This window comes from Parasteatoda tepidariorum, chromosome 7, assembly GCF_043381705.1.
Source record: "Parasteatoda tepidariorum isolate YZ-2023 chromosome 7, CAS_Ptep_4.0, whole genome shotgun sequence".
NCBI lineage: Eukaryota > Metazoa > Arthropoda > Arachnida > Araneae > Theridiidae > Parasteatoda > Parasteatoda tepidariorum.
In genome coordinates, this window is record NC_092210.1 from 16519249 (window position 1) to 16542633 (window position 23385).

The 23385-nt window shown below is 29.0% G+C and overlaps 1 protein-coding gene across 1 annotated transcript in view; it reads left to right on the forward strand.

Moving 5' to 3' along the window:
• Window positions 1–1669: 1669 nt before the first annotated feature.
• The window catches only part of LOC107449725 (fibrillin-1), a gene marked incomplete in the record, with an annotated part of 285801 nt that continues 264085 nt past the window's right edge, over window positions 1670–23385 (forward strand). The window contains 1 exon segment of the mRNA XM_043039583.2: window positions 1670–1863. Coding sequence (XP_042895517.1) covers window positions 1748–1863 — 116 coding nt within the window.

Consider the following 23385-nt stretch of genomic DNA (forward strand, 5'->3'; position numbering starts at 1 on the left):
TTCTGTGGCTTCATGTTGCGTAAATCGCCCATTGTGGTTTATTATTATATTGCTTAAAGTGGAAAGATTGTTCGAGCATGATTAGCCCTTTAAATATTCTCTTACTGTGTGGATTATAATAAAAAGAATCATTTCGGACCCCATGATTTAGTTAAATAAAAAAAAAGCTAAATAAGGGAGACTTTCAAAAATCTACATAATACCCTCACCGCGAGAAAATTTTCCTTCAAGACCTATTCCTTAAAACTTTTTCGAATTTAGAGTCACCACTTTTCACGACTTTTTAAATAGACATTTTTATATTATTGGTGTTTTTTTTCTCCTGACTTCCCCCTCTGTTTTGTAAGAAACTATAAGTAATTTAATCATAACTCTCAGTGTCCTTATCATGAAATAATACTCTTTTGTTACTGTCAATTTTGATGTTGTTATACTCAACGGGATCACTTATGAGGAGTTAAAGAGCCTATGGTCCTTCGAAGCATGATAAAAAAATTTGCCAGATTATTGAAACAAATTGGATTCTTTTTTTTACATTTTCAAATTTCGTTCCTAAAGATAAACTACTTGACATTTTTTTTCGTCAAATGTAATTATATTGTTCCAGTTTTATATATTACCCATGAAATATAAGATAGGAATTACGCTTTTAAGGGCCACAATATTCGTCTAAAGATGTGCAAATAAAACTTACCTTGTAATTCTATAATTGAGGTTTTTACGAGATTTTCGTTTTTGTGGGACTCCAAGAAATATGCAAATCACTGTGGTCTTTTCTATTTCATCTATATGATAAAATAGTAAGTAAAGCTTGAATTAAGATGTAAAAATTTTAATGGTATTAAAGAAGAGAAAAAAAAAGATTTTCAAATACCGCTTCTGTGAGGTCCTGATCAAATCTTCGCTTGCCCCTCCTTTATAACTGATCTGACCCTAAGCCCCTAAGAGTAAAGTTTCTAAATTTGATTCACAAGAGTAAGTAAATCTGGCCCTTAAGAGTAAGTAAATTTGGCCTCCAAGAGTAAGTAAATTCAGCACTCAAGAGTTAGTAAATCTGGCCATAAAGAGTTTGTAAATAGGGCCCTCAAGAGTAAGTAAATCTGGCTCTCAAGAGTAAATAAATCTGGCCCACAGGAGAAAGTAAATATGGTTATCAAGAGTAAGTAAATCTGGCCTTCAAGAGTAAGTAAATCTGGGCCTCAAGAGATAGTAAATCTGGCCCTCAAGACTTAGTAAATCTAGACCACAAGAGTAAAGTTTTGCCCTTTCGTCCGAGCAGCTACTGCCGGGAAAATTCTTGTTCCAACACTAATTTTTTGATTGTAAAGTTCTTCCTATTATATATAAATCCCAGTTGCAAACAACATTAAACGTGCTACTTTGATTCCCCAAAGAAAAAGATAAAAAAAAAAGATAAAGGAAAAGAATAAGGGGAAAATAAAAAGATAAAACAACCCAGCGATGGAGGCACCACTGCATTAACGCGTCTTTCCAAAAATGAACTTCTTTGAAAAGAAAAAAAAAAGCCCTCATCTCATTTTCAACATTGGAAATGAAGAGATCTCAAATAACATTAAAGGGGAATACGAACTCAAAAGCAGAAGAAGAAGAAAAAAAGAAAAATTGGAAAGAAGAAAATAAGTTCTGTCGCTTGTTGAAGAGTGGTGAAGAAGAGGGTGAGTGTGAGGAGTAGAGTTGTGTTGTCTTCGCTCGGTGAGGCCAGTCGCTTGTGAGCGCCACGGCAAGAATGGAAGTGTGCCGTATTTGGGTGCTCTTACTGTTACAAGTGGCGGTGATTCTCGTGGGGCGGCAAGTCAGGGGCGAAGATACGGCAACATCCCCCGTCACAGTGCCGAGTGGAGGGTGAGTCATGATATTTCTTTTATACCAATCTAATTTGAGAATGTAATTGAGTTAGATGTTCCTTTTATTACATTTGAATAATTGTTTGTTTGGGGGTTGTCGTAAGCAACAAATTGGAATAACTCACTATTTGTCGTTTATTATTTTACGGTTTCTGCTAATTTTTAAAAATATTTGATGCTTACATTTTTTTTAGTACAAAAAAAAAAATAAATGAAGGTTTATTTTATCACGTGAAATATTCGCCGTTTCTTATTTTTCAGTTCCAATCGGGGAAATGTTTGTAAAGTGTTATTTTATCATTTGAAATATTCGTCTTTTATAAATTTTTTTAAAAGATCCTATGAGTTTTTGAAAGTGTGTGATTACAATTATTTTTAAAAGGAAGAAAAGAATATATATAGCTCAGTTTTATGTTGTAAAATACCATGTATATAATTTCGGTTAAATGCTTAAAAATAAAGTAAAAAGCATGAAGTCACCTAAAATGTAAATCGTATTTTTAGTTCCTGTGATTTTCGAAAAATATGTGATTCTAATTTTTTAATACAAAGAAAAAAATATGAATCTTTGTTTTACTTCCTAAAATATCAATTAAATTTATTAATAAAAAGTAAAAGCAACATGAAGCATTCTCATTTTTTAGCTCTTGTTATCTTATTTTTTTAAAAAATATAACATCTACCTTCTTTAATACAGAGAAAAAGGTATGCAAGTCTAAAATATCTAAAATATTCGCCGATATTTTCAAATTACTGCAAATTTTTAAAGTTACGCAAATCCTATTATATTAACATAATTTCTTGCTTAGAGGTTGTTGCCAGGGACAAATTGAAATAACAAAGTATTATTTAACAGTTACTATGAATTTTTAAAAATATTTGATCATAAATTTTTTTAGGAAAAAAAAGAGTCTGGAATTATTTTTTTATACTGGAACTAAAATTCTTTTTTTAGTTCCAGTGTATTTTTAAAAATATGATACAATGACTTATTAATACAATGAAAAAACTATAAAGCTCGATTTTATCCCCCAAAATATCACGTTTATATTATCAACTGAATTCATTAATACAAAGCAAGAGCTCATAAAGCTCTGTTTTATAACCTAAAAATATTACCCTTTTCTCATTTATAGAAATATTTAAAAATAGGTGATATTTAAATTTTTTTAATACAAACAAAATTAGTATGGAACTTTATTTCTGAACTCTCCACAGTTTCTGATTTTTGAGTTCTTGCTAATTTTTAAGGATACGAAATTTATATTTTTTTGAACAATTATTGAATTAATTACATTTACATGCTTGTTTTAGTAAGGGTCTTTCGTAAGAAATAAATCGACAAAGAATTAATATAGCAAGCAATTATATGTTAATTAATTAACAGTTCTTGCGAATTTTTAAAAATAATAGATTTCTATATTTTATGAATGCATAAAAAATGTGCATAGAAAATTCGAAGCTTTATTTCATCGCTTAAACTATTTATCTTTTCTCATTTTTTAGTTCCTGTGAATTCTATAGAAATGAGTAATTTTTAGCTCTTTTTAATATTAAGAAAAAAATATGAAGCACTATTTTATCGCTTAAAATATTTGTCTTTTCTCATATTTTAGTTCCTGCGAATTCTATTGAAATGAGTAATTTTTAGTTCTTTTTAATATTAAGAAAAAGATATGAAGCACTATTTTATCGCCTAAAATATTTATCTTTTCTCATTTTTTAGTTTCTGTGAATTCTATAGAAATGAGTAATTTTTAGTTCTTTTTAATATGAAGAAAAAAAATATGAAGCACTATTTTATCGCCTGAAATATTTGTCTCTTCTCATTTTTTGTTCCTGTGAATTCCTTAGAAATATGTAATTTTTAGTTTTTTTAATGCAATGAAAAACGTATGAAATACTATTTTATCGCCTGAAAGACTTATTCGTATATTTTGGTTCCTGAGAATTTTTAAAAGCATGCGATTTTATTTTTTTAAATATATATAAAAGACTATGAAGCTGCATTTTATTTCCTAAAATATCATCAAAATTAGCAACTAATTGGTTTTAATACAAAGCTCGAATTCATGAATATTTTCCGTTTCTCATTTCTAAAGTTCCTATTAATTCTTTAGAAATATGCAATTTTTAAAATTTTTGATATTAAGAAATGATTATGCTACTTCATTTTGCAAAATTTTTGAAAACAAATAGTTCTTATTTCTTTAAAATTAATTAATTTAACTGTTCCATTTATTTCTTGTACATACAATTGTTCGTTATGGGGTTGTCACCGAAAATATATTGGAATAATAAAATATTAGCTGTTTAGTGCTGCTAAAAGCTTTTGGAAACATTTAATTTCTCCATTTTTTTTAAATAAAAAGAAAAGCGTGAAGTGCACTTTTTTATAATCTATAATATTTTTATTGTTATTTTATTAGCGCCTGTTAATTTTTTAGAAATTAATTCAATTTTTTTAAATTTTTAATTCGCAGAAAAGAATAAATTAAGCTGTGCAACCATTAAAATACAAGCTGTTTCTAATTTTTTAGTTATTAAAATTTTTTAAAAATATGTAATTCTTAATTTCTTAAGCGTTCTTTTAATGCATTTACATAACTCTAAAATATTTGTTCGGGGGTTGTTGAGAGAAATAAATTGGAATAACAAAATGCTTGATGTTTTTTTTTTTTCATTAACAAATGAGAATATTAAAAAATATGTTCATTCTGCATATTTTATTTTAATACAGATTTAAAATTTGTTATTAAACACATATATTATAATTTGTTGCAGTTCTGTATACATGCTAAAATACGAATTTTGATTTTCAATTTTTTTAATAAATAGAGCACGATGTTTCTTTTATTATTTTTAAATATTACTATTATTATTTATAATCTTTTATTTTATTGTTTTTAACTTGTTTGCTTAAGGATTATCACTAAAGAAATAAATTACAAAATATTTCATTTGACCTATTTGTTACTGTTCGATATTCCGCCTATTAATAAAGAGAAAGAAAGTTATTTCAGATTTAATTTTTTAAATCAGTATGAGAGGAAGAAAATAATGTTGCTTCTATTGCTACTTGCCAATACCAGCAAGCTTGCTTGGGAAACCAAGCGAATTTCCGGCAGAGGATGCGCTTTTTATTTTTCAGTGGCTCCATCTAAGGTCAAAAATAAGATTTCAGCCACGCACACGCACGTCACAGCCCGTTTTAAAAGGTGGACCCATTCATACATCCATTCATTCATCCACAGATCGTATTTTTGAACTGAACCGGAGAACGATCTATCTCCAACGTGCACCAACCACCATTTAATACAACGGGATTCAGCCTTTGGGATTCGAACTCCCGTTCTTACGAATACGAGTCCAACGTCTTACAAACCAGGCTATCCCTACCTGGGAAAAAAGAATAAACGCAAAATATTTACTGTTTCTTATGTTTTAGTTCCTGCAATTTTTTTTAAAAAAAACATGTAATTCTTAATTTTTGTTAATTAATTGGGTCAAGTGTTATTTTTGAATTAGCTATTGTATTGGCATAGTTGTACATTGCTTGTTTAAGAGTTATTGCAAGGAAAAAGAAGTAATAACAAAATATTTTCAGTTTCCAATTTTTTAGTTTGCATATTTTTTTAAATAACATAATTTTCAAATATTTAAAGCGAACAAAAAAATTTTAAAAAGCGAATTGCGAAGCTCTATTTCATCCCCTAAAATATTTGTCGATGATTATTTTTTAGTTTTGTTAATTGCTGTGAATTTTCAAAAAAGGAGAAAAAAACTAAATCATTTTTCTATTTTTTTATACAGAGGAAAGCTTGAATCTCTATTTTATCATCTAAAATGATTAATTATATTTTATCAAATTTTTAGAATTCGAAAGTAAGTATTACAATAATTGCACAATATTGACACAATATTAGCTTTAACCATTAAAAAAAAACGATTTTTTCTTGTCTTTCGACGTAAAGTTTATTATATTTTTGTAATGTTTAATTAACCTAGAGAAAAATATAAAAAAAATGTAAATTTAAAAGTAATGAGGTAAATTTTCAAGTTGTACAAAAATAGCAATTTTTACCCCCCTAGAAGCGTAAAGGATTTTTCGAAGTTTCATCCAGAAAAATAGGCATTGTTTATCATTTCAGCATAAACAATGTCATGCTTGAGATATTTTTTGCTGTTAGCAGTTTTCGTATGGAATAAATTGGAATAGTGAAGCACTTGCTGTACATTATTACATAACTATTGTATATTTCAGCATGTTTTGATAGTTTAATAATAAGCATAATTTTCCACTAGTTGAAAACAATATCTTTAAAGATTTCATACGCTTATTCAATTACAGAGATCACAGACAGAAAACTCATTGTTAAGAATCAATGTTATCCCCAATAATTCTTAAAGAAAAATGAAGTAAAGACCAATATAAGGTTCTATAAATTTATTCTTTCCTTTCTCTTACCAGTTTGCTAAATTAAATTTAAAACAATTTTCTTTTAAGGAAGAATTATTTTTTAAAAATATGCTTTTAAGCAGAAATTTAAAAAAATGATTTTAGGTTTTTCAGTCCTCTTTATGGACTACAATTACACTTAACAATACACTTGTAATTACACTTAACAAAAGTATTGATTTAAAATATTTTATTAATAACATCTGATATACAGTTGAGATGAGAAACAAAAATTGTCAGAGACCTTAGGTTTAAAAAGTCCATAAAATCTTAAATTATAATTCCAGATACGTATCAGTCTAATCTTTAGATGTCCTTTCTTTATTTCAATAGAATTTAAAAAAGTTTTGAAAGGTTATGAAATAGGCAACTATCTGTTATGATTGAATTTATCTTATACTTAGTTACGCTTCACATCAATATACTGAATGATGAATATTAGTAAGAAATCTTAGTAACTTCTATTCTCGAATGAAATGGTTAGGAAATTCTATTAAACCTAAGATGAGAATTCCTGATATGTATTCGCCTGATGTCTAGTATATTCCTTCTTTATTTGAATCAAATTTATGCAATTTTTAAGTAGCGAAATCGATAACTATCTGTTATGATTAAATTTATCTGTTAGTTAATAGCATGCCACAATAATACTATGAATATTAAACATTAATACGAAATCTTAGTAATTTCTATTCCTGAATATATTCCCGAATGAAATGGCTAAAACATTTCATTAAACCTAAGATTAGAATTCCAGATATGTATTCAATTGATGTCTAGTATACCCTTTCCTTATTCGAATCGAATTTATAAAAGTTTTAAAATGTAATAGAAGAAAAAGCGATCTGTTATTATGAAATTTATCTGTTACCTAGTTACACGGCACATAAGAATGCCACGATGTAGATGAATAATAAATATTTTAAGAAATATTAGTAACTTTTATTTCTAAATAAAATGACTAAAGAATTCCATAAAACCTAGGAATTAGAATTCCAAATATGTATTCACCCGATGTCTAGTATATTCTTTCTTTATTTGAATCGAATTTAGGAAAATTTAAAAATTTAATAGAAGACAACTATTTGTTTAGATTGAAATTTACTATTACTTTATTGCAGGTCATACTAGTTCGATGAATAATATAAGTTCGATGAATATTTATAAGAAATCTTACTAACTTTTATTCCTGAATGAAATGGCTAAAAAATTGCTAACATCTCCAACTTCCATAAGTTGTTTCAGTACTCCAAATATAAAATAAAATTATTGTATTTTGCATTAATAAAATATATACAAACTAAATTAAGTAATAATCTGAGAACAATATAGCTTCATTTCATCACATAATTTTATTTCTTTATTTCATTCTATTTCCTTCTTATAATTAATTTAAACAATTAATGTTGCGATACACATTTTCAATTTTATTTAGAAGATTAAAAACAATGTTTGACTCGAACTTTGTTGTAAGTGAATCTTATCTTTAAATTGGATTATGAAAATTCTCGTTTCGGGATCTTATTAATAGAAATATGTTAAAATTTAAACATTTTCTCAATTGAATGGGAACATGTTAGATTGTTTAATTAATTAGCCTTTTATGATCCATGAATAATTGCATGAAATAAAACAGAATTTACCAAAGTCATGAGATACTTGCAACAAAATTGTATAATTTAAAATAATTTCTAGTTTTATTAGTACACAACGATAACTAAATTATTTTTATTACATTTACAAATAATATTTTTACTACAAATTTTAATTTTTCCTCTGTGTTTCTATGTTGTACTTTTTTAATATTAAAAAATGTATTTCATTTTATAATGTTTATGATTTAATAACTTTTAAAAATGAATTAATTCTGTATTTACGATTTTTATTGCTATAAGTTTATAGGTATTTATTGAAAACTCTAATATCGTTTCGTGAGTTTATCATTCATGACTTTAAGTACCTTTATGAATTTTAATTATTATTATTTGACAACTTATCAGTTATTTAGCAATTATTAACCATTTATCTCATTAAATAATATACATCAATAAAAATATATATTTTTGACTTATGTATTGAAAATTGCCTTCTTAAAAAGTTGAGTAATCATTAGATTGAGTGGAATATTTATTTTTTACATATCAATGTATCATTCAATTCTTTAATCTTCTTTGCTTCTTTATCATCACTATTTTGTTCCTTAACATTATTTTTTAGTATCTCTTATCATAATTTACTATTATTATTCTCCTCATAATTATTCTCTTGAGTCTCAAATTATATTAATCTTATGAATTATGAATGCATGTATGAATTATGAACGGAACTCTGTTGGCTTACTAAGATGTGCGCTATTTATGTGCGCTAAGATGCGCGATGTGTATTTATTTTCCTCTTTAGGGTAAATATCACTTCATAATCTAATAATAGAATAATTATTTTCATGTAACAGTCCATGTATTAAAAGCATAATTGTAAAAATATTCGACGTTTTTTATTTGTTGTTTTAATTGATACTGGTTATTATTTTCTCTTCTTCCTTATTGGCACTACAGCTCAGGGTGGGCCTCAGCCAACCTCTCAAAATTTCTCCAGATAGCTTAGTCCTTGATCTTCTAGTTGGGGTCTTTAAAGTTTTAAATTTTTCAAGACATCATCCATCCACCTTTTCTTTGGTCCATTTCTTGGCCTATTGCACATGGGCTTCCATTGTAAGATCTTTACCTCTTGGTTGTCAGATGATCTCTCAATATGATGAAGTCACGAAAGTCTCCGTGCCTTTTTGAATTTTACAATGCTTATATGCTTGATAAGAGCTTCCAGTTCATCATTAGTTTCTATTCTCCAATAATTATTAGTTGAGCCGCGATGACTCAGGGGTTAGAGCGTTCGCCTTCCAATGCGGCGAACCGGGTTCGAATCCCAGTTGATACGAATTCCGTATCCGGCTTGCACCGACCAAAGTGCTGACTTGAAATATCCTCAGTGGTAGACGGATCATGGGTTAGAGTCCCCTTGCCGTCAGGCTAACCGTGGAAGGTTCTCGTGGTCTTCCTCTCCATGTAACGAAAATTTGTTTTAGCTCCATTAAAAAGTCCTCTACGAAGGCAATTTTCGCCCAATACTTGATACAGGAGTTCCCTTGTTTCCTGATTGGGTTCAAAATTACGAGGCTACGGAGTTGAACATTTGTTGTCCGTAATTTGTTGTCCGGCTGTTCAACGATGGCTATAAATAAGTATTAGTTGGAAAGGGATAGCCTGGTTGGTAGGGCAATGGGCCCATGTCCAAGAGTTCGTGGGTTCGATCCCAGCCGGCCGAAGACTCCCCGTGCAGTAAATAGTGACTGATGAACGTTAAATCAGTCGAGTTACAAAGTCCTCCGTGTCCCCATAACAAATCAGACCTCTGGGGGTACTGATCCTGGAGTTTCCTTGTTTTCTGGATTGGTTGAAATTACAAGGCTACTGAGTTGAACATTAGTAGTCCAAAAAACTGGGTCGACTGTTAAACGACGGAGGTAAAATAAAATAAAAATAAGTATTAGTCAACTGTATTGGGCTATAAATTTTTCGTTCAAAAATTTGCAAATTATTTATATCTTTTTGTGTCAAATCCAAAGTCTCACTGCCATACGTCATTACGGGACGGATGATTGTTATGTAAATTTTTGTTTAATTGTTCTCGGGATCAATTTATTTTTAGCAGATGCTGATATGAAAAATAGCATCGGCTCCCTTTCACTTAATCTAAAAAAAAAAGCATCAGTATAGTGTAAACGGGGGAATGACTTTCCTTGAATTATTTGGGTATTAAAAATAATGAACGGCGATTATTAATAGTGGTAACATACCCTTATATTTTCATTAATTGGAGGGGAGTAATAAGGTTAAGGGGAGTGATAACAAGTGAAACATAGAGCTGTACGATTTTGACTTGTTTATTTCTTCTTTTCACTCAAACAGTTGAGTGATTTGATCAAATCACTTAATTTATTAAGGAATATCACCCCACAGACTTAATTGATCATCTAGCTTAGGGATTTGATCAAATCGCCTATATTATCATCTCCTTGCCTCATGTATATAACTTCTCCAATGTCATGTATCTGCATTCAGCAAATGTCAATGTATGGATAAAAAAATTAAAAAAAATTAAAAATTGGAAAATTTAAAAATAGGAAAATTTGGATTAAAAAGCTTTTTTGAAGTAAAATCATTTCCACAGAATTGAGATCTTGCGCGAATCGATCATCTAGCTTAGGGATTTAATCAAATCTCTGATTTTTATCATTTTCTTGCCACATGTATATAACTTCCCCAATTTAATGTATCTGTATTTAATAAACGTTAATGTTTGGATTAAAAAATCTAAATCGTGAGAATGAAACAGATTACGCATGCCCGACTTTTTCATCCCGAAATACTTACCAAAAATCTTTCCATCTTGAAAAGTGCTATGATCGTCTACGTGAGGGAAACTGATTCCCTAACGAAACCTAATAGCGCCTGTGATTAGATTGCTCTATCAGAAATCGATATAGTCAAGAATCTAATTCAACCAAAAGAATCTCCAGACGTTGTTGTTTCATATCTTTGATCCTTTGCAACTACTTTTCCTTTACTTTGATCTCTTACAAACAAAATAGAAAGCAAAGCAAAAGAATAAAATAAAAAGTACCTGAACTTTAAAGATATACCATACATTACATTTTGTATTAATTCTTGAGATGGTAGAACTTCAAAATAGCCAGAAATTTCAAAACCTTATGAGATTTAAAGATATAGAAGAACTGCTGTTACTGCTATCTTTCTTTTTCTTCTTTTTTTTAGAAAATATTCCAATGTCAATGTAATTAAATAAGGCTTGAAGTTCTTGACGAGTAGGTTTTTTTTCTGTTTAAATTTGTCATGAGTTGCGATTTCTAAATCTCGCTGCTTTAATCTTCTCCAGAATTTCCTTTTTTTTTTTACTCAGAATTTATAATTTGACACTTGAAACTTCTTGTTTTACTGGGAATTTCTTCATGAACTCATTAATGTTCGAGAAGCAAATGATCTATGTATGAAAAATTTGTACAAAGTGGTATAACATCGATGTTCCTTCACTTGAAGAACGTAGTTTTTGAAATTTTTATTCTAATTCTCCTAACTAGATTTTATTTTCTCTTATACGTGTAAGGAATGAGATTTACAATAATAAATTTCTAACTTATATTTGAATTTAAGTACCTTTTTATATGCGTGAATTGGAAATTCTACTGTTAACTAATTAACTTTGGCCTTTGGCAATTGTTCCCAATAAATTAATACAACTTCGGATTATTATTTTTTTCTCGTGAATAAATTCTTTTGTATGTTTTACGAATATAATTGTATGAAATTGCTGCAAAATTTTTTAAAAATTTTCCTGCGTTAAATTGTATGTAATGCTCACATTATTACAATTCTTTATGTCGATTATACATCCTGTCTTTCTGAGTTAAATTGGTGTATGGAATATTCATATTTACACATTTGCTAGATTAGCTCCTCAATAATTTAGATTCTTCTGCGTTAAATTATTTGTAGGCAATATTCACATTGTTACAATTCTTTTGGTCAATTGTACATATTATCCTTCTGCGTTAAATCGCTCCTACGTAATATTCCTATTTATGCATTGGTTTGGATGATTCTGCAATAATTTAAATTCTTCTGTGTTAAATTATTTGCATAGCGTATTAAAAAAAATATCGTTTATGATTTCAGCGTGCATCGTTATGGAAGCACTAGTGTTATAAAACATTTATCCTTTAATCTTATCTTGAATAAAATCAGGTAGAAGTTTAAAAAATTCGTAAAAGTTAAAAAATCTGGATTCGAACTCATGGTCTCTCGAACGCGAGATCCATATCCTACCAACCAGGCTATCCCGGCCTTATAATCATGTTAGCATCTGTAGAGGGGAGCAAACGTCATTTATTGTTTATCGGGCGTTCGTTAATATAAACATTTGTTTTTTGCTTAATGTATCAATGATTCATGATGTATCCTAATGAGTCATGTTGTACTGAATGAATAAGTTTATCAATGTTCGGATTGTTGTATGAATGAACTTTACGAAGTTATGAATGAATGTTTTAAAGTTAAGTGACATATGCATTTCCAGCAGTAATTCACTAATGTCATGAAACAAACAATTATTCTTGTTTCATTTAATTTCCTTTTTTCAAAACAAATTCCATACAACTTGTTTTTAAGTTCTAAAAGTTATTTAAAATAATGCTTTATTAAAGCATGATTTTATAAATATTTATACATTTATAAAAACTTTCTATTTTAAAATTTGAAACTCACCGACAACAAAACCTCTTAACATGTAAAACTTTTGTAAGCAATATAAATATGTATAGAATTTTTAACAAATTATTTTATTGCAATCCAAATGAGGATAAGGTATTCTTTGTACAACGTCTGAGTAAAGCGAAACAACGTGAATAAAGCGCAGATAAAAACGCAGAAATGGACATACTATAGTTTCGGTTCCATAAACAGGAACCTTTCTCAGCGTTATTCATACAAATACATGTAGTGTTTCTTAAAGACTCTTTTTTATGGAATCAAAACTATGGCATGTCCATTTATGAGCCTTCATTTGTGCTTTTTTCCTGTTGTTTTGCTTTGTACATAGTTTATTGTGAATTTTGAAAATATTTTATTTTTCTTAATAATGTTTCTTTGAAAACTCTATTTAGACTATATTTAGATTTTACTTCGGACAGGTTTGAGACTGATTAAACAACGTCAGAAAGTAAACATGTTTGCAAGAAAATAAATTTGAATTAAATAAAATTAAATGAAACGTTCGATAATACGATATTTCATTGATAAAAAATATGGTTAGCTTTTTTTAATTTCGGGTTTTTCATTTAACTAACTCTTGGAATACAGACTTATAACTCTTGGAATAACGTCTGACAATCTCGATTTCCCTACAACCCTTAAAAGCAGATGTCATTTGGTAAACTAAATGTGACTTAAAAAATCATTACGCATTAATACGTAGACTTTAAGAGTGCTAAATTAAAAACGTTCAATAAAAGGACATCGTTATTCGATATGTAAGAAATATATATATTTAAAAAAAATGATCGCCTTAGTAGTGAAATTTCATTTTTAATAAAGTCTTATTTTAAATGACCCTCTTAAAAACCTTCACAACCTAGGTTTACAAATCTATAAAAACAAATGAAATAATTAAAAAAGAAACCCTTTTTATTCGCTTTATCGAAAATTAGTAATATAGCTGAAATTATTAAAAAAAGAAACCTCTAGAGTTTTGTATGTTGCATCCAAATAATAGTGAATTGTTATTTTAAACTAAAATATCTTTGGCTGCTTCACTCTATTAAAGCTCACTTAATTAAGGAACTTAAATGGAAATTACATTACGCGAGGGAGCTATAAATTGGTATTATCTTCTTTAAGGCAACATTAAGCAAGCTAGACTCCTGTACTTACGTAGAAAATAAATAAACAAAATTTATCCCTGATTCCATTTTTATTTATAAAAACACTTTGTATTAATTAAGCTGTTAGTTGTGCTCCATTCAATTACTCAACTGAGACTCTGAATTATAATAATAGAGTTTCATGCAATAAATAAAACTTGTAAGACTGTTTTAAAGTTAAACATGTTTCTTTCTATGCAAATTTTATGCAACACATACTGTAGTAGTAATATTATTTTTAAATGTTTTGAACGTTTTTATTGCATTTACCTTTACAGGGACACTTTTAGGCTTCCTAGTAAGCCAAAGAAAAAATCCGAACAATATTCTTCAAAATTTTGGGAAAATTGGGAAAAATCATCGAACAATTTTTCATGTACCAGTATATCTTTTCATCATTTGTTACGATATTTATAACAACCTCTTCATAACAATGCAATTAAACAAAAACAGATATCAGTAAACCCTCTTACTCCTTACTTATATAATAATAATAATCAAATAAGCACTAGTTACGTTAATACAGATATACGCAAATCATTTGTGTATCGCATACATCGCTTATTATAATATTTATTTTCTTACAGTATTTATAATAACTTCATCATATCAAAACAATGTAATGAAGCAAAAACGGATTTCTGTAACCCCTTACTCAGTACTTCCATAGTTATATCATCTATTTATTATTATCAATAATTATTATAATCATAACTAAATATCAAATATTTAATAATATTTGCGTAATAATCAAATATTTACTATAGGTTATTATAGATACTCGCAAACCTTTTGTGCATCATATCTATATCGTTTATTATAATATATATGTTGTTATAATATTCATGTTGTAATAATATTTGCAAAATTGTCTTTAGGATTTGTCATATTATTTACAACATTCTCTTCATCATTTTTTATAATATTTATAACAATCTCTCCATCATTTGTTATAATATTTATAACAATCTTTTCATATTAAAACATTGTAATCAAGCCAAAACGGATTTTCTGTTTCCTTTTACTCATTACTTATATACTAATAATCAAATAATTGCTAGGTGCTTTAATACAGAAACTCGCAAAACTTTTGTGCATCGTATCTATATCGTTTATTATAATATATATGTTGTAATAATATTCATGTTGTTATAATATTTGTAATAATGTCTTTAGCATTTGTTACAATATTTATAACATTCTCTCCATCATTTGTTATAATATTTATAACAATCTCTTCATATTAAAATATTGTACTCAAGCAAAAATGAATTTTCAGTAACCTTTTAATAATTACTTATATGCTAATAATGAAATAATTACTAATTGCCGCAATTATTTCAATCAGTAATTATTGCAGCAATTAGTAATAACGCAACTTGCATTAATGCAGTTGCACGGAAAATTTTTGTTTATCGTATCTACATCGTTTGTTATAATATTTATAACAATCTCTTCATCCCTTGTTATAATATTTATAACAATCTCTTCATATTAAAAAAATGTAATCAAGCAAAAACGGATTTCAGTAACCCTTGTTATTATTATTAAACTTGGAAAACCGTGAAAAGTTTTCTTGGAGTGCAGCTGACAAAAAAGAAATCCAGGCACTTATGTTTTGATAAGGATTCACTGAATCAGCTCACGTGACCTCACTTGAAGGTTCTTCAATCAGCGGACAAAGAAATACTCACTGATAACGTCCTTCTCATCAACAGGAAGTGGAAGAGTCCGGAGCGTCAATTTTTAATTAATTTGTTTGACGTCTAGCCTCTCCGTGTCTCGAAGTTAAGTGGAAGGAAAAAATTGGATTGGATGTTGTCGTTGAAAGTGGATTTGAAAAAGTTTGGTCGGAGGGATTATCCTAAGTATTATATTTTCGCTCGCGTCAAAGTTATCTGATTTTAATTTACCTTAAGCATCTTGAGGTTGTCTTTCGGAAGAAAATATTTATTTTGTTAGTCTGGATAACAATTTATAACTGCAGTGCTGCGGAATTCCTTATTTCCTATTTCCTTAACAATCATAGATTTCTATCACACGAATTTTTATCTTTTGTTTCTTTTAATGTTGGTAAATTGTAATCCAATTCGGCAGCTAAGAAATATTTTATACTCTAGATAAGTTTAAATATATGCTAGATAAGGCCTAAAAATATTACAGGCCTAAAAAATATTTTTAGAACTCTTGACAAAAACGAAGACAAAAAATATTTTTACAATCATACTTAAAGTATGTATAAAGAGTGGACTTTGCGAAACACCGCGTATTTACATATTTTCAGACCCATTTTATTTCGTAATTCGATATAATTTTTTAAATCAATTTGTTTATCCTTATACTTTTTTAAGTTTCAATCTCAAGCAGGAAAAAAAGTGATTGTTGTTGTGAGATATTTTTTAAATATTTTGTCGGAGGAATGTTTAATCATTATATTTTCTTCAATGTATGAAGTACCACATAATAAAGAACCCAATCACATTTAGCAAAATAAGAAAACTTATTTCGTTCAAAGAAAGGTTTTTTATTTTATTTCAATAACGTCAGGCACTGAACTTTCGTTCTTCGCCTTAGAAGATGCCGGAAGTGTTGCTCATTTATCGTTACCCAGTGGGCACCTGTGAACCAAAGTCACGGAAGCGAGCAACATTACCCACGCCACACTGCCACAAATACCCGTTCATAGGGTGGACCACATTCATACATTCACATATCAGAAGACAACAGGGAGAGAGAGAAACAACCATGCCCCGAGTGGGATTCGAACCCGCAGCCATTGGATTCGCAGTCAGTCACGCTAACCACTCGGCCACCTGACCGGCTATTTAAAACAAAGTACATTGTGGTATATTTTAGTTAAAAAATAATTTATAAAGTAATGAAAATTATAAAGTGATAAAATCGGAATGTTATTGTAAAACATTGAAGTGGACTATCACAATTAAATAATAATAAGCGGAAATATTATAAATACTTTCAAATAATTGAAGGGCTAAAGACAAATTTATTAATCCAGTTTCAAAGGGTATTATTTGCGAGTATACGGCGCACAAAGAGGAGGGATGCATGAAAATATGCATACTTTCACCAAATTTCAGATAAATACACCACAAATGTTCAAATAGCCTGCCGGCATCAAGATTATAAAACAGCATACGTATTGAGCTACTATTTCATTGCTAAGCAGCCTCTTTATGAGAAGTGGATTGTTGCCTTTTTTTGCAGGTTTAGAAAGGTAGGAAAAGCATTGTAGCCCAATCACCGTTACCTTTTAAAGATTAAGTGCCATTGGCTGATATTCCCTACTTGGATGTGTTTTGAGGTAAAGTTGTATTACCTGTCATTGATGTTTTTTTTCTAAATGTAAGAATCATTGTCTGATGTTTCCTACGGATTCTAATTTGAATTCTATAAAGCTCATAAACTCCTTCGGTAATGAAAACTTAACTATTGAAGAAAAATGAATGCGAAGTAATATAATGAACGAAAAATAAAAATTGATGCGAAAATAATGAACGAAAAATAAAAATTGAATTGAAAAATTGAATTGAAAATAAAAATAATGAACAAAAAATAAAAATTGAATTGAAAATTGATAAAAATTGATACAAAGTGTAGAAAACTCGAAGAGCCGGAAAGCTTTTAAAAATATTTTATTATTAGAAAGGTAATGTTTCATTACCGATTCCCAAATTCAGGAATCCTTGATAAGTTCAGCCAGATGCATTTGCTATAATTTAGACCAACCCTCTCCTATTAACTAAATATGTCCTTGCTCCGAGCCTCTTTTTCCAGGGCTCTCTTTACACGGCCATTGTAGGAATGTCACGTGATTTCGACTCTATTCAGAGGACTTGGATAACGCCTGATCTGCTGTTCCCCTTTTTAAGCTTCCACACTATAAGCAACATTATTACTTTCACCCACGACAGATTTAGCGTACACCTTGCTGCATATACTCGCCGGTTGTTTTAACGATTGCCAGGTCGAACTCACGACCTTAAACTCTCCATCAGCGGAGTGAACCAACACCTCCTAGAAGAAAGGAGGTCTCAGTAGGGATCAATTTAGTAGAACGAACATAAACTGCGCAGTGGAGATGAAATAAGAAAGACGTCACTACTTTCGGGGTACTAAGGTACGCAGTGGTGGTAACTACGTAAAATGTCATTACGTTTGGACAACTAAAGGATCGAATTTCTTGTTTGTGGTAACCCGTGCTCAGACCTTTTCTTTTCTAGGAGGTATTGAGTGAACGTGGCCTCAACTGACTACGCCTTCGGTACGCTAAGAAAACCTTTTATTAAATCTCTAAAGGCAGTCTTACTGCTTTTCATTTATAATTATAGTTACAAAAATATGATGTAATTAATAAAAATCTCAGTTAGTAAAAATTAATAAAATTCTCAACGGTCAGTGTTTTGTAGGTTTGATTATCGCGATTTTGTCTTATACATTATTATATTATGGTAGACTTCGTTTATTAATTTTTTAAACAACAAAACTAAAAAACAAAAAAATTTTTTTACGTACACTATTCAATTATCTGAATTGAAACAAAAGCACGATTCATGAACCTTTACTGAATTGTTGTTGACATCGTAAGATTCATAATTCTCCAATTTTATAATCCCTTTAGTTCAGTAATTGTACTCCTTTTAACTTTCTGTCATACGTTTTTAACGTAATCCGTGCAATGTGAGTTAAATAAATTGTTTCGCCTCCGAAATTTTAATCTGTCGAACCGAAAATATTCTTTATTAAATTTCATCTTATGAAACCATTGAAAGGAACAGAAAAGATGATTTGGAATTTATCCAGAAGGCGAAAATGGCAAACTACTCAAAAATTCCACGCCTGGGGGCTAAGAACGAAATATTTCAATAGCTCTGACAATTGTTCCAGTATTTCTCTAGGGCTTCTTTGCAGAACTATCGGGGGAATTTTTCGGTAAAATGCTTGTAGATAGAAAATGAACAGCCTTGTTTTCTAGAGGACAGCATTCCTAGTTTAATCTAGCTCGCATACATTAATTCCTACCATTGGCCTTCCCTTGGTAGTTCTTTTCTTCTCTTGTGAATTAATGCCATTTTCTGCCAAGTTGGCGATGGAAATTCCAAAATACTAGTGTTTTAAATTTAAAGTAAGATGAATGCTACTAAATAAATATGTATATCAATTTTTAAAGAATAAATAATGATAGAAAAATTAACAAAGCGATCTTATAGTTAGTTTACTAAACTAACTTAGTTCCAAAATAAAATATATAAATTTAACTGTCTTTGAACAGCTGACTCAATTTTGAATTTAAGATTACCAATATTCAGCTCTATAGCCATGTAATTTTGAAACCAATCCACAAGACGGGGGAATTCCTGGTCTAGAGAGAAATTCTCATGGAAAAAAACATTTTAGTGGAGATAACCAGCATTTGCGTTACACGGAGAGGAAAACCACGGAAACCTTACAGGGTTAGCCTGATGGCAAGGGGACTACCAAGGGACTCTAACTCATCATATTGACGATATAGTTTATGTCAGCACTGCGGTTGGTGCGAAATTCATATTGACCATTCATCGCTAGGATTTGATCCCGGGCCCCCTCATTGGGAGGCGAGTGCTCTATCCCCTGAGCCACCACGGTTCAAAATTCCTATATCGTTATGTTTAGCAAACGTCCTGTACTGCTGAAAAAGCAAATATTTGCTGTTAATAGAGCAAAATTTATGTATTATTAATATTAGCAAACGTCACATATTACTAATAAAGCAAATCTAGCTATTGTTAACAATGGAAAATTACGTTTATTGTTAATAATAGCAAACTTCGTGTATTTAATACTAATCCAAATTTATACATTGTTAATTGTATAAAATTTATATACAAATATAAACATTAGCAAGCTTTATATACTACAAATGACGTAAATTTTTGTTTTGTTAACAATGCAAAATTTATCCTCTGTTAATGCTAGGTTGCTGAAAAGATTTTCTCTTTGACTTCCGGAGATCACTAAGTGGTTGAAGGAACACTTATTTACTGCATAAATGAGTTCAAAGCACAATTTTAATTTTATGAAAAATTAATAATAACTTTAGTGTACCACTACAAAAATATAATTCCAACTCACTACCTTGGCAGAGACGCCCACTACGATTTGAACACGCCTACTTCGATGGATGGTCCGCATTGAACAGTTGACTTGCTACTTGTGACTGTGACATTGTCCACCTCAGGCTGTTGCTTCTCAGTCTCGATCACACACAACGTATACACTCGACTGCTAAAGGCAACACTGGAAAGACCACGACCGTGAATACAGCTCTTACGATCAGCACTCAAAATGTACGGTGATCTAAATACAGCTCTCCCGGCTTCTCACAAAGCAATGAATCAACTAGTGGTATTCGTTCATCGAATTCTATCACAAATATAATTCTGGTGGGGGAGTACTGTAGTCTACTACTCCAAAAGTATAATTCCAATTCACCAGTATATAAGACATGTTAACTCGATTCTAGTATATAAAACATGTTAACTCGATTCTATCGACAATGTCAACATTCATCTTTTCATAGAAGAATGTTGACATTGCTGATAAATGTAACCCCACCATGACATTAATAAAATGAAAAAAGTAGTTGAAATTCAAAAGTAATTACAATTTGACATTTTTATTGTTTGGCTAATTTCGATATGAAATTTACATTTTAATATTAAATAAAGCATATTTTTCCGACAATGAGGCGTCCTATTACTCTTTTTAGATAGAAAATGGTAAGAAATTTGAAAACACGCACTCGTGATCTTCTTTTAGCATCCATATAATCTGGAAAAAAAATTACCAACCGATATTAGAAAATTATATACGTCGATAGCATTAGCAAACTTCGCTCAGTGTAAAAAATGCAAAATTTAAAAGTTGTCAATATTAGGTTAATTAGAAAATTTCTCTTTTTTCTGATGTCTAAATAAGCTCAAAGCCTATTTTAGTTTGATTCAAAATTAAAACCGAAAACGTACAAATTAAATTACAGAAATAGTTAATATCGATCTGATCAAAATTAGATTTCAATCAATACAAAATACACTTCGATTAGCATATTTTAAACCAGAAAGAAACTTTTACAAATAATAAACTTATAACATAGGTAATTTATTACCTATTAAAAAATTTAATATCTAGTAAATTTTATACACTTTTAATATTAGTTAAATTATAAATTGTTCGGTATTGTATTGATATTAGAATTTTTAAATTTTTTAAACATTAATATCCCAATTTTTTTTACAAATCACACTTTTCGAATTACAAATATTAGTTTATCTTACATTATTGTTAGTTTTTTCTTATCAGTTTTATCATAACTACAGTGATTTTACTGTTATAATAAAATTATTGGCTTTGTAGTCAAAGAAACCGTTAAATTAATCAAGCATTGCTGTCATCAATTTTTACCTGAACATATTCTTTGCATGTCTTGAAAGAATCTGCAAGCATCGTAAATTTTGGGCTAGATGGAATAAAGCTCATTAAGGAGAGCCCTACAAGATTTAAATAACAAAAGAAATGTACGGGAGAAAAGCTCTGTCTTAGAAAGTCGAACATTTCTTGAAATATCAAAGCTTAACTATCTTAAGCATAGAATTATGAAAGTAAAGTTATATTGGAGTTGGTAAAAAAGGAAGTACACTTTGTTGTAACTAAAAATTTAAATTTTTCGGAATCTATTCAGCAATTTTTTTTCCAAATTTCTGTAATAAATTAAGCTTATAGTAGGAACGCAAGTTATATTTCAGTTAAATACTTCTCTGATTCATAAATTTTAAGAAAACTTGGAATCCTTAACTCAATACGAAATTCAAATTTGAATATTTGTTATAGATTAGACTGCTAAAACGTTTCCTGATAGAATTTTAAAGTGGTACCATAAATATTTACAATATAAAATTATAATATAAGGATGTTTACGTAAGAATTATTTTATTACTCTTTTTGAAAATGCAAAACATATACTTCAATGTATTAAAGTTGCGAATGTTTTAAAGTTGCAAATGTACTAAAGTTGCAAATGTACTAAAGTTGCAAAGGTATGAAATTTACAACAAATGTTCTTCCCTTCTTTACTATAGGGATTTGAAAATTTTTTATCGTGTTCGTAACGAAAATTTATTATTGAATTAATAATTCATTTTGAAAAACTAACTTTACAAAAGCATCTAAGGAAGGGAAATTTTTTAAATTGAAAGAAAAATATCGTTTATATAATATCATTTATATAAAATAAAGTTGCAAATGTATTAAAATTGCAAAAAATGTAATTCCTTTTACTAAAAGGATTTGAAAAATTGTTATCGCGTTCGTAAAGAAAATTTATTATTGAATTGATAATTCATTTTGAAAAACTAACTCTACAAAAGCATCAAAGGAATGGAAATTTTTAAAATTGAAAGAAAAATATAGCTTATATAATATCATTTATATCAAATAAAGTTGCAAATGCATTAAAATTGCAACAAATGTACTTCCTTTTACTAAAGGGATTTGAAAATTTATTATTGTGTTAGTAAAGAAATTTTATTTTTGAATTGATAATTCATTTTGAAAAACTTACTTTACAAAAGCATTTAAGGAATGGAAATTTCAAAGTTAAAAGGAAAATATTGCTTTGCTTGAAAATTATTCAGTCAAAATTGAAGGAATATAATGTAAAATTATAATGGGAAGATATTGAAACTTAATGTGTCACTAATAGTTGAGTTTTGTATTTGTAGTATCATGTATACATATAATTTTTAGTATAAAATAATAATATCTTTGCAAATAACAGTATGAAATAAATCGAATTTATTCAATTGCTTTTATGGAAATTTTTGTTTTCATAGTCATAAATTTTATTTACGAAATATCCCTGTATCATTTGATTGTCATCAATTTGGCGGTACATTATTCTCATGAAATCAGATTTAACATTATCTAGTGTGATCTAGTAAGATCTAGTGTGAAAAATGCATAAAGGAACACTTTCGTAATATCTGCTTCACTGCTAGTTTTTCACGGTATTTTACAAGTAAAATTGAGATAAATATCATGAATCACTTAACCAATACTAAATTGGCTCCATTTTATTTACATTTCATTTGAATGAAACGGAAAAATTACAGTAATTTTGATGTCAAATTTTATTTTATAATGCTATTTTTAAGTTTACAATAAAAACGCAATTATTAATTTTGTAATATATGCAACATTGTACGAAGTTATATAACAGTGCAGCATTTCTTTGTTGTAAACCTGTAAATTTTTTTAGAACTTCTAAGCAACAAATGCATAAAATAAAGGTTGTTATCTTAGTGACAATGTGGGATATTTTCTTCTTTAGCAATTTTATTTTATAGAGATGTATATTTCATTTTTATTCCGCTATTTTGAAGTCTACAAAAGCACGTGATTAATAATATTATATAACGTTTGCAATAAACAAAACTCAGTTACATAATCAGGACAAAAATTTTTGAAAAGTCTCTTAGCTCTGTTTAACTATAACATATATATATATGGGAGGCGAG